The 11,964-nt window shown below is 36.3% G+C and overlaps 1 protein-coding gene across 8 annotated transcripts in view; it reads left to right on the top strand.

Moving 5' to 3' along the window:
* KAT6B (lysine acetyltransferase 6B) overlaps nt 1–11,964 on the top strand; it is a 213,902-nt gene that overhangs the window by 144,419 nt on the left and 57,519 nt on the right. For all 8 annotated transcript variants that reach the window (XM_031956426.1, XM_031956425.1, XM_031956429.1 and 5 more), the window contains 5 exons: nt 752–873; nt 3,075–3,190; nt 5,069–5,210; nt 8,073–8,234; nt 11,011–11,104. In XM_031956426.1, coding sequence (XP_031812286.1) covers nt 752–873; nt 3,075–3,190; nt 5,069–5,210; nt 8,073–8,234; nt 11,011–11,104 — 636 coding nt within the window. The remainder of the gene's footprint in view (nt 1–751; nt 874–3,074; nt 3,191–5,068; nt 5,211–8,072; nt 8,235–11,010; nt 11,105–11,964) is intronic.

The following is an 11,964-nucleotide window of genomic DNA, read 5'->3' as shown; positions in this document are numbered from 1 at the left end:
GCCCTTAGTGCATAACTTATGGCTTTGTAGTAGTACTGCATGAATAGCACCTGTCCTTGCTGCTGCCCTGTGCCTTCTCCTCAGAGGCTCCTGGGACTGCTGATGCTTCCAGGCACGCACTTCAGCTCAGCATCTTTCTCTATTCCATTGTCTTTTCATGACAAATTCCATCCTACTTCAATCTCAAGGAAATCTCATCTGTGATAACATGAAATGTACTTTGGGGTATGGTGTGTTTTGTTTTGTTTTGTTTTGTTCTGTTCTGTTCTGTTTGGTTTTGGTTTTGGTTTGTTTTTTTTGTTTTTTGTTTTTTTTTTTGAGAAAAATGTTTTCATAAATTTCAGCTAACAGTTTGACATCTTTTGATTTTTGCAACTTTTTCCTAAGTTTGCCATTTAAGGGAGTCTTAGACTTATTTATTTAAAAGCTAATATTGGAAATTTGTAAAGAAAGATCTGTATAGCCATTGATCCCAGAATAATTTCCTGTGTGATGCCCCATAATTATTAAGGTAGGAAAAAAAATGGAAAAGATACTGGTCAGTTCAAGCAAAGTTTGGAGAAAACAGGTAAAAGAGAGTAAAAGAGTTCCTGAATCTCTGTGCTTGTACCAACAGTAAAATTGTATACATCAAAACAAAAGGACAAGTTAGAAAGTTCCAAAATGCTGCTTATTTTGCTGAGTGAATATCATTCTGGTAGTTTAATGATTCCTTTCAGTGAGTACGCTTTCTGCTGGTTTTTAATAACAGATACTGAAATCAAAATCAGCATCAAACAAGAAGGGACAGATGTAAATGTGATCGGAAGCAAGGATTCTGTTACAGAAGAAGATTTGGATGTCTTTAAACAGGCACAAGAACTTTCCTTGGAGGTAAGGTGTGGGCAGCAGCTCCTCATCCACAAATGTGTGATGCCAATGATCGAAGCACATGTTGTCTCGTGTCTATCATGTGCCAAGTCCTGCGATAAGGACGTTACAAATACTGTCTCATTTGATACTCCTCACAGCTCTGGGAGGTAGGGAAGTTATTCTGATCCCCATTTTACAGATGAGGAAACTGAGGCACAATCAAAATCACTTGCCAGGGTCACAGAAGTGGGGAGCGTCAGAACCAGAGTTGAGCCAAACCTTCAGGCCTAGGGCCATATCCACTTTATCAGCCAGCATGTCTTGCGCATTTTGAAATTGAAGGCTCAACTTTTGACATGTTTTTTCCTCCAAGATAATTATCTTCAAATTCTGCTATAATTCAGAATAAACTGTTCTCTGGTGTTTTTTGTGTGAAAGGTGATTTATTGCTAACACTGTCAGAGTAGACTGGAACCCTTTGCCAATCTGTTTAAGGAGGTCAGAGAAGTGATATACGAGACAAAGTTTTAAAGGTGAACATTAGATTACTGATTCCTCTTTACTGGAGAAAAGAGAGGGTTTAAATCTTAAACACCAAAGCCTGCATAGTAGAGGTGCCACTTCAGTACTGACTGAGAGAGATCATTATGAAAAGTAGCCTTTTATCCATTTTTCTTTGGATTTAATATGTATTGCAGGATTGTCCTTTATTACTGAATTCAGTTACTGAATAATAATCTCAGCTCACACGTATACTTAGTCCTTTAGAGTTTACCGAGTTTTTTTTCTGTGCAGTAGCCCTAGGATGTATTCCCATGTAATTCCCATGTAATTATTCTCCTTTTCAGAGGAGGAAGGGGAAGTACAGAGAGCCTCAGCCAGCACAGTTGGAACAGCAGAATTCAGGTCTTCACACTGTCCCTTAAGATCAAATCTGTTACTTTCCTGGACACTGCCTAGCCAGGGGCTGACACTTGTCATACATCAGTTTTAGAGTTTGGTATTCTTGGGATTGCAAACTGTGGTCCATTCACTGCATAGTGTATGTTTATATTACCACCTGCCAGTTTTTAATTTTCAGATAATAATACCTAACATTTATATAGCATTAAGGTTTTCATACTGCTTCCTATTTCATTTTGATCTTTACAGTTAACTCCATGAAAAAGATGCTATTCTTATCCCAGTTTGATCAGTAGGCTGAAAACAAAGGAGTATCAGTCAGGATTTTCTAAGTCTCACAGTCTACACTCTTTGTCACTACTGTCTCTTAAGAGTTCAAATGAATCCTTGTAGCATATGCCTTGTTAAGGTTAGACTTTTCTCCAAAGTTTCTCTTTCATATATATTCTTTTGTTTCATTAAACTGTTAATATTCCTAGGTTACATTATTTGGTCTATATTTTCCAAACTTCCTTATGTGATTTCTGCCCTATCACAGTGATTGGAGGTCTATTAGGCATTTTTGTACTCTTAAACTACTCTTTAATTTTTTTTTTCACCATGTCCCTCCTCAAACTGTGGTATTACTGTCTCTTTGGTTAAATTTTCCCTAAAATTAGTTCAAATCTTGTCAGTTGGTACTCTTATCAAAGTAGCTCTGGTTATTATATTTAAATGTTAAAATGAAAAAAGATCTATTAGATTCCCTTGAAACTGATTTGCCTAACATAGATATACATGACATCAGCCACATTATCATATCAGTTTATCTTATTTAATATATGTTGGCTTCTTTTGGCATCCATTTAATACAACATTAGCATTACAACAGAACACCTTGAAATTATTTCCTAAGGTAGCAATTGTTTTTTCTTTCCCATTGTAGTGTCGTGGGCAATATGCATCAAATTCATTATAACTTCAAAAGAACATTTGACAGCATGAGAATTCAAGAAGATGATTTTGTAAAAATAATAGTGGATATCATGTTCTGCATTCTTTTAAAATAGACATCAGTACATTTTTCAGAAAAACTCACAGATAAATGAAAGAATTCTCTTCTTTATTTTAATTGCCCTGCCTCCCAGAGAAGTTATGAGGATCAAATGAGATTATATTTATAAAGTTCTTAGCACAGTTCCTAGAACATAATGGGCACTTAATAAATGCTTCTTCCCTTCTGCCCTCCTTCCTTCCTTTTTTTTTTCTTTCTCCCTTCCTTCTTTTCATCCCTTTTGATATTTACATTTAAATTTTTTACTTTTTCTTTTTCCTAACAGAAAATAGGGTGTAAAAATGGTGTGGAATCCAGTGGACGGTATCCTTCAGTAATAGAATTTGGAAAGTATGAAATCCAAACCTGGTATTCTTCGCCTTATCCACAGGAATATGCAAGGTAGTATAGAATAGCCTTAATCAATAAATATACTTTATTTAAACAAAAGAAGCAGCACCATGATTTTAAGAAAGTAGATGCCTATAGAAAACCAAAGCAAATTTGGTAATTGATTCTTAACAGCTTGCCAGTCTTTCCTAATACCCTTTTTAATATTCAAAAATCTTATTGAAATGATTTGTATTTACTATTTACATATTCATTGTAAACCATGTCTTCTGGCTTCAGGACCATATTCTTTCTATCATTGATTGGCCACATATCTCTTTGACATGAAACAATGTATGAAAATTTTTTTGCCCTTGGAAAAATCCTTGAAGGCATGTTTACCACCAGATTTCTCTTTCTAATTAGAATGCTTAAACATACACATTACACACATATTATACATACACACACACACAGACATGCATGCATAATGTCATATTTTTTATTTGCTCTTTTAGAGACGTAGCACCAAAAAAAATCTGAGGAAAGAGTAGTGTTAAACACCTTGCCCAGTTTATGTTCCTGGAACCATTTTTGGTCAAGTAATTTAAGAGAAAACATTGAGATATGTTGAACTTTAAGACTACTAAATAACTGCTGCTAGTTTCTGTTTAGTGCGAATAATAAATGTCCTAAAATAGTCACATGTATTTGAATTTCCATTAGTCATAGTTATAGTTATGTAACATATAGTCATTTGTTTCAGCCCAATGAAAACATTCAATGCAAATTCATTTCTGAGAATTTATTATTTGTACTAATCAGGATCTGGCTGCAGTGAGAGAACAGGACCAAACAGCCATTTGTCTGTTCATGCACTAGTAATATACTTGTATTTCTTAATTTATAGTTTATAAGGATTTCCAATAAAAACAAGCTTTTGTATTCTTTCTGGATTTCTACCTTATTTCTTTCACCTTCAGCATCTCTTTAGTCACCTAATTGGAATGAACCAGAAGTGTTTATACTAGTACTTAAAGCATCAAATTGAATGAAAAGATCTGACTTTTCTTCCTGGCTTCCATTTACTGATAGTATTATCTTAGACAATTGTAATAAACTCATCTAGCCCTTAATTTTCCCCCGCTTGACATAAGGGAATCATATGTAAAAGTTACCATGTTAAGTATAAGCTTTGAAATTGCTGCTATTTACATTCCTCTTATCTCACAATTCTTTGAACCCCTTTTAAAAAGTGCTTTTTGTTCAGAACTAGGGATATCCTTGTATTGGAGGTAAGAGTACAAGAACTATGATTGTTTATATTTGCAAGGTAAGCAATAATGATCTGGAGGGAGAGAAAACTTGTTCATAGTCACAGGAAAAATCAGTGGTAAAACTTAAAATAAATTCTGACCTTTGGATTTTTACTTTTCCTTCTTTGTTGTAAACTAAATAGAACCAGGAAAAGTTATCTTCTCTAGTTATGGAAATATAGACATTTCAGTTTTAGAACCTCCTTAACCTCATAAATTATACATAGTACTTAATAAATTAATTTATGGTCATTCCCTAAATAAAAAAATCACATTTCCACCATTGACCTTTTTAAGCTAATAACAATATTAATGTTGGAATTTGATAAAGAGTATCATTATTGCCAGTAGCTGGCCTCTGACTCAGTGCTACCCTTCTCGCCTTAGCGAAGTTGACTTCAAATCTGCAAAAATTCTTTTGTCATTTCTAAGAAGACAATATTTAGTTTGGATAGTAGAGATGGCAAATATCATTGGTTATGTCACAACTGAGTTAAAATTTCCTTTATTTCATTGTTTATCTGGGTATTATTTATTTACACTATAGTATAGAAAAACTTTTACAAAAATTGAACAATATTTCATTTTTTAAATGACCTAAAATTCTAATTCTCTGATTTTTAAACTTCAACAGATTACCAAAGCTTTACCTGTGTGAATTCTGTCTTAAATACATGAAAAGTAAAAACATTTTGTTAAGGCACTCAAAGAAATGTGGATGGTTTCATCCTCCAGCAAATGAAATCTACAGGAGAAAAGATCTGTCAGTGTTTGAGGTAGGCATGTGTAAAATGAAAACCCCATTTTAAAACAAATTTCAACATGTATTTGTCTTCTAGAAGGCAAAAATTGTGTAGCACTTTTATAATAAGATTCACAATTTTCTCCAGTGGGAACTTTTCCACTTTTTGGGAGGAGTTTTTGCTTTTAAACCAGTTCTTCCCAGCTGCTGAAATACCTTTTTATCATCATGGTGACTTTTTTCCCTTTCCTGAAATAATTATAATTCATGTCCACAAAAAATCAAATTCGCCAGCGAATTTGTGACCTCAATAGTCTTTCCTTTAATTGCTTCTTTGGTGATAGAAATTAGCCTTAGCCAGCAGCTGTAGCAAATCTCTGGTTAATGTTGCCTTTGAAGATATTTTCCTCTCTGGAGAGTTATGCAGCTGTAGACATCTCCCTTATCCCCAGCCACCTGTATTCCCATCCATTTCTTGGCAACCAATGTGGCCTTCTTGACAAGAATGCTGCAGCTGATGGAAACTCTCTCATATCTGTGGATGGCCACCCCAGTAGAATTCTGTTGGTTACAATAATCCCATGTGATTATGGGGCTAGAAACTTTGGCTGTTTTAAAGATATTTGATGTTTTCAGAATTGACTTAATAGAGAAAAAAAATTTAAGCCTGCTTTTAGGATTTCAAAAAAATAGGGAGGTTTGAAGGATATAATGAGTTGGAGATTCCAGTTGTACTTTCAGTTGGATGTGTATAGCAGACTTAATTGCAGTTGGTGGAGAGGGAGGAAGAGAGGGAATGAGAGAGAGAGAGAGATTGACTAATTGTTATGGAGATAATAATTGACCTATTGGAGCTGATAGGATCACTGAGAGATTATAGAGAGAAAAAAAAGGTGACTCAGGGCAGCATCTTTGTGGAAGCCCATATTTAACTGGCAGGATCTAAATGACTTTCAAGGAGACTTAGAGTGAGTGACCAGATAGGTTAGAGAATAATCAATAATCAAGAGAGAATAGCATCTTAGAAGCCAAGGGAGAAGAGAACGTCCCAGAGGGAGTTGTAGCTAACCTCATCAGCATTTTCAGAGAAGTCTAATGGGATGATACTTGAAGAAAGGAAAACTGACTGAGTTTAGAGGTTGTTGGTAACTTTGGAAAGAAGAATTTCAGTTGAGGGATGGGATTACAGGGGTTGAACTGTAGGGGACCTGGTGTATCAAGAAGTTGACTAAGGAGTAAAATGTACCAACAGAGGCATTTACCAGTGAGAAGGAAAGTGGAGGAAGAGAAGGCCCAAAGTGGAAGTTTTATTAGATGAAGGAGTAAAAGTTTCTAGGGCATTGTCTGTATATAATGACAAAGTGCAGAGAGGGGACTCTGAGGCAGATTCCTTAGATGAAAGGTTTAAAAGGAGGTCACAGGTAAAGATAACCCAGAGTTGAGATCTCGTAAGAGTATGAATATCAGTATAAAAAGGAAGTAAAGGATTAAGGGCTGTGGAACAGTATAGTGTTGGCGTAGTTAATCATAGGGATAGGACTTTAAATTGTAACGGAGAGTAATGTGCTATAAAATGGAATAGGAGAGAGGAAGAGAGACAGGAGGTCCCAGGAAGTCTGAAGAAATTGAGGAAGGAGGCTCAGGTTCTATTCCAAGGAAGATGCTTCCCTCCTGTATGGATTAACGATCAATAGCACAAAGGACTTTACTATTTACAAACTGCTTTCTGTATATTGTCATTTATGCCAATGGGAGGAGCCTTTCAGATTTTTTCAGGAACAATTTGCAGCCACATTTTTATAGTGTTTTAACGTTATGCAGTTTGATCAGGAGTATAAATATTATTATTATTATTATTATATTCATCTTATAGAGGAGAATCTAGATTTCAGTCTAGCATTTTTGTTCTGTATTATACTGCCAAAGAAAGAGCTGTCCAGTCAAGTAAATAAAACCTCCTTAAGTTAAGGAGCAAACCATCTCCTTTATGCCTGATGTCTGATACTTATATCTGATTATGTCGCTCTGTATATGAGCTGAGTCTTCTCCAAGGGAACCTATTATAGGAGTTCTAAAAATAATCCTGCAGTGTGAGAGTTTGTATGGTCCACTGGAGACCACAGGATGGTCCAGTTCATTGTTAAAGACTTCTGGTTAGCAAATAGCCATTTCTCTCAAGAACGATGCTGGGGAAATTTGTAACTCCATTTGATCTAAGAAATTGGCACCCTTGTCTAGCCTCCTGTCCATAACCGTCAGTATCCCAGCATGATTCTTTTTATTTTGAACAGAAGTAGACTGTAATCACGGTACTTATTCTGGGTTGAAATTCATCTCACTTTCTCTGCAGTATTATTCCCAGAATAGAAGTTTTATCTTTTCCAATTATATTTGAAATGATGCTTGGAATGAAAACCAAAATGGAGGTCTTTTTTTGTGAATCCACCCCTCAGGGAATCAGAATAATACAGTTCATTTATTTCATTTTGGTGTGAAACCCATTTTGGAAATAGCACAGAGATTAACTTCTTTGAAAGTATTTTGATGTGTTTACATTTCCTGTAATTCAGATGTGTTTGGTTCAGATAAAGGGGGGGGGGCATATTTGTGAATCATTTTTGAACCATAAAAAGTAAAAAGCCAAAATTGCTATCTAGCCAGTGGCTTGCATTACAGTAAACTAGTTTGAGAAGAAACTACAAATGTGAAGAGTAGGAGATGTTAGGCAATTTCTCTTCTAGAGTTAACCTCGTGCTTGCTTAATGGAGTGTTTTCATCTTGTAATTTGGAATGTGGAAATACAATTATGTGCTTCCTAAAATACTTTAAACAAAAAACAGCATTATGTTCAATGGTACTTTTTGTGGTTAATAATATTGTCTGTTTCTTTTGCTAGGTTGATGGGAATGTGAGCAAAATTTATTGCCAAAATCTTTGCTTGTTAGCCAAGCTCTTCCTGGACCACAAAACCTTGTATTATGATGTTGAGCCGTTCCTTTTTTATGTTTTGACAAAAAATGATGAAAAGGGCTGTCATCTCGTTGGATATTTCTCTAAGGTAAAACAGAAGTTATTATGCTCTCCTTTCCTTTTTCAAAAGTATTTTGTGTTGAAGCTCTCTCTTTGGGTAACGTTTCCCACAATTGTAACTTGAAGAAGTGATAGCTGTTTCTGAAAGGCCAACATGTCCCAAACAGGGGCTCTTCAAGAGAGATGAGGGAGGCACCTTGCCAGCACTGCTGGTCTGTCCTTCAAGTTTCATCCACTGTTTCAGATGTGGCCTGCAAACTTGAGAGCATTTCACCTGAAGTTTCTGTCACTCACACTGTTTTCCATGCTAAGTCAATACAAACTTCTGTCTTTTGAAGTGGGGCCTAAAAATCTGTCCTCTCTGGCACATTTCAGTGTTGCCTGGAAGGCTGTTTTCTCCTTCCTTTTCACTGAGGGCCTCAAAATCCCAAGAGAAGAGAATCAGTTACTTCAAATTAATGTTCACTGTTTATCTTGTTCCAGTATGTTTCTCATGCCCTCCTTTGTCAGCTCTAGCCCTCCTTCATTCCTTCATGATCTACCCTCATCCTCTCACTTTTCTCCATAGATCTTGCTCCCTGATTTTTTCTCTTCCTTTTTGCTCCTTGTGTCCCCTTTCTTGAAGTTGCAGAAATCTGGTTTTCTCCCAAAACGCCTCCATCTGGCGTTGACTTGATTTTTCTCTCCTGATTCCCAACATGCTGGATCAAGATGGAAAAGAAATGCTTCTTGTTCCACACTGTCATTTTCAGGGCCCTTCTCATCACTTTCATTAAGTGGTCTTTTTTGCTTTGAAGTTCTCAAGTTTAGACCTGATCTCCTGGGATTTTCTGCTCAAGAAGTTTCAGTGGCTCCCTATTGCCTTTAGAATAAAATACAAATAAGCAAAATCTTCTTGCAATTTGACTCCACCCTACTTTCTCTGGATGACATATTACTCTCCATCACACTGTGCTAGAGTTAAAGTAACCTTGCTCTTCAGGGATGCAGCATTTCTTGGTACAGGCTGACTTCATGCCTCAATTGCCCTTCTCTTGTTCCCCACCAGCCCCCATCTTCGGGAATTTCTAGGTCCCATAAAAGCTCAGTTCAAGCACTTGCATCCTTCAAGTCACAGTAAATTTATTTTGTATAATTATATGCCTTATACTCTTTATCTTTGAACATGCTACATCTGCCCAGGAGAATGTAAACAAGAGACCCTTAATTCATTCTTTTTTATTTGATATGCATTTGCTCCAAGAGAATCTCAGCTGTGTGAGAAATCTGGTTGTCTCAGGCTAAAGCAAGTGATTGCCTACTGCATCTCCTACTGCCCACTCTGTCTCTTCAGTTCTGACCTTGAGGTGTCAAATGCTCTGCTCATCTGTGCGTTTATTTACTAGTCACCCCTTGCCACCCGTAGGCACAGCTGTCTCATCACGCTCCCTCTTTTTTCTGGATTATATCTTGAGTTTCATCTCCTGCCACTATTCCATAATTCCAAGATCCCTTCTCATTTTCTTTTTATCTATCCCCAAGCTGCTCTGTCCCTTGATGGCCTAGTACTCTTTCAACACTGGATCAACAGTGTCCTTATTTTATTCCCTGACTTGACCCAACATCTCCAACAGCAAACACTTAGGCTTCCTCCATGCTCTTTCTTCTCTGCTCCTGTTCAGTTGCTAGTGATCAACATGACAGTCGAAGTCATTAACCTAGAGCTTCAGCCATTGTAGAATCAGCTATTCTTTCTTTGTGTGAGTCCTGGATTAAAGTGACTCAAGTGACAATTAGTCAAAATTACAAATTAAAATTATTTCCAAAACTTTTGAATGTTAAGATGTTTCTTAGATGATCATTTGACTACTCATCTTCCTAGACTGACAGTCAAATCAATTTTTACCCTTGATCTTAAAAGTCAGAATTCAGAAGATGTAGACAAATCTTTCTTCATAGTCTCTATTTGTATTAAAGATTTTTTTCTACCACTTATCGACTAAAACAGGTTCATTAGTATTTGGGTATTCCGAGTTAGTTCTTTGATACAGTTAGTATAATTTGTGATCGGTCTCATTCCTGGTTAATATGCAGCCACACATCTTATAATCTCATAAGCTTTTTCCTCCCTTTGTGGGTAGTTTTTGGCATCTTTTTTTTATCCTTAGTAAGAGATTGCTGCTTAATGCCAAACCCCTCCTCTCCTGTTTAAGAATTATTTTGTAGTTTATGTTTTTGAGTTCTTCTGTTTGTTTTTACTTTGTAGTTTGGAGGGCTTTAGAGGTATTTTTTCTTTAAGTGATTTTCAGATGTTTTCACTTTTTACGCAAAGGATAAAATGTGCTTGGTTGTGGAAAATCTCCCCACGATTTAGATACCATTTTAGTTACACTAACATTAGGAGCATTTCCTTCAAAGTAGAAAAGAATCCTAGAGAATGGAGCATGTTCTTTTATGTGCTCCCAGAAGCTTGGCCAGTCATCTGGAGGGACTTTGGGCAGTGCTTCCCTCTGTCTCTCCTTGACAGACCCAAGTAATTTAAGTATGGAAGGGATTTCCTCTTCTTCCTTGACTTCTACCAGTGAGGTTGGTACATCCCTGGATCCTGTGTTCTGACTTAGAGCATAGTTAAAAAACATCCCCAGCTCAGATGGTTTGTTTTAAACTGTTGACTGAATCAGATGCCAGACTTTTTTGCTTTGGTCTTGCCCTGACATTGCTGCTCCTTGCCTTCCTGAAGCAATGTCCAAGGGCAGCATTGAGCACAGGGAGGGGCCTGCGTCAGCAGCGCTTTGACATCCTTGATCTGCTTCTCCTTCCCTCAGGAAAAGCTTTGCCAGCAGAAGTACAATGTCTCCTGCATAATGATCATGCCCCAGTACCAAAGGCAAGGATTTGGAAGGTTTCTCATTGATTTCAGTAAGTGAAGTGCTTTATTTCCATTCATGATCCAAAGAGCCCATGGCTGTTATGGGAAACAGTAACACATATAACTTTATTTAACCTGCTTTGTTGTTTTTATCAATAGATAATGGGATTTCTATTTCTCTTTACATAGGTTAGAAAAGCATCCCCAAGTGAAAAATTTACTGCTCTTTTATCATACACTAGGAAATTGAGACAAGATCTCTCTCACACAAAGCTATTATACTGAATGAACTGGCTAAATTACATTCCATTTTGTGATGCTCATTAGTACTAAAAGAGGCAATTATTTGTGATTAAAGCTAAAGGAGGTGTTATTTCAAGGCGTTCTCAGTTTTCTAAAAAAAAAAAATTGCCAATGTTTTACTGAAAGGAACATAAAAGGAATATTTCTATTTCAAAATAGCTTGTCTTTTCAGAAGATCTCTCTTACAGCAATGACTAAAATTCATTTTTGTATCCTTTTAATTTTAATCTGCAAATTTTCAATTATTTAGAGATCCGCCAAAGAACATTCGCTTAATGTGTTTATTAAATTATCCAAACCCTCTCCATCTTATAACTGACTAATATGTAAATAGACTTGCACAAGCAAATGTTGAGAAGAAATGTTGGGAGAGTTGTTATAATTCATTATCATCATTATACTCTTGTTGTGAAATAGGAAATAGCTCTGGTTTTAAAACCCAGGTGCCCTGACTAAGGGTTATTCCTAGAATGAGGACATTTCTAGATTTTTTAAAAATTCAGTCAGCAGTATCTCTGCATTCATTAGATCCCTGCATTTGCTCTAAGGCAGAATGAATCAATCAACCCAAGCATTTTGTTAAATTCCAGTTTGTGCCAGGCACTGT

The sequence above is a fragment of the Sarcophilus harrisii genome, chromosome 2 (assembly GCF_902635505.1).
Source record: "Sarcophilus harrisii chromosome 2, mSarHar1.11, whole genome shotgun sequence".
Lineage (NCBI taxonomy): Eukaryota > Metazoa > Chordata > Mammalia > Dasyuromorphia > Dasyuridae > Sarcophilus > Sarcophilus harrisii.
The sequence above is the reverse complement of the archived record's forward strand: the minus strand, read 5'-3'. Positions and strand labels throughout refer to the sequence as shown.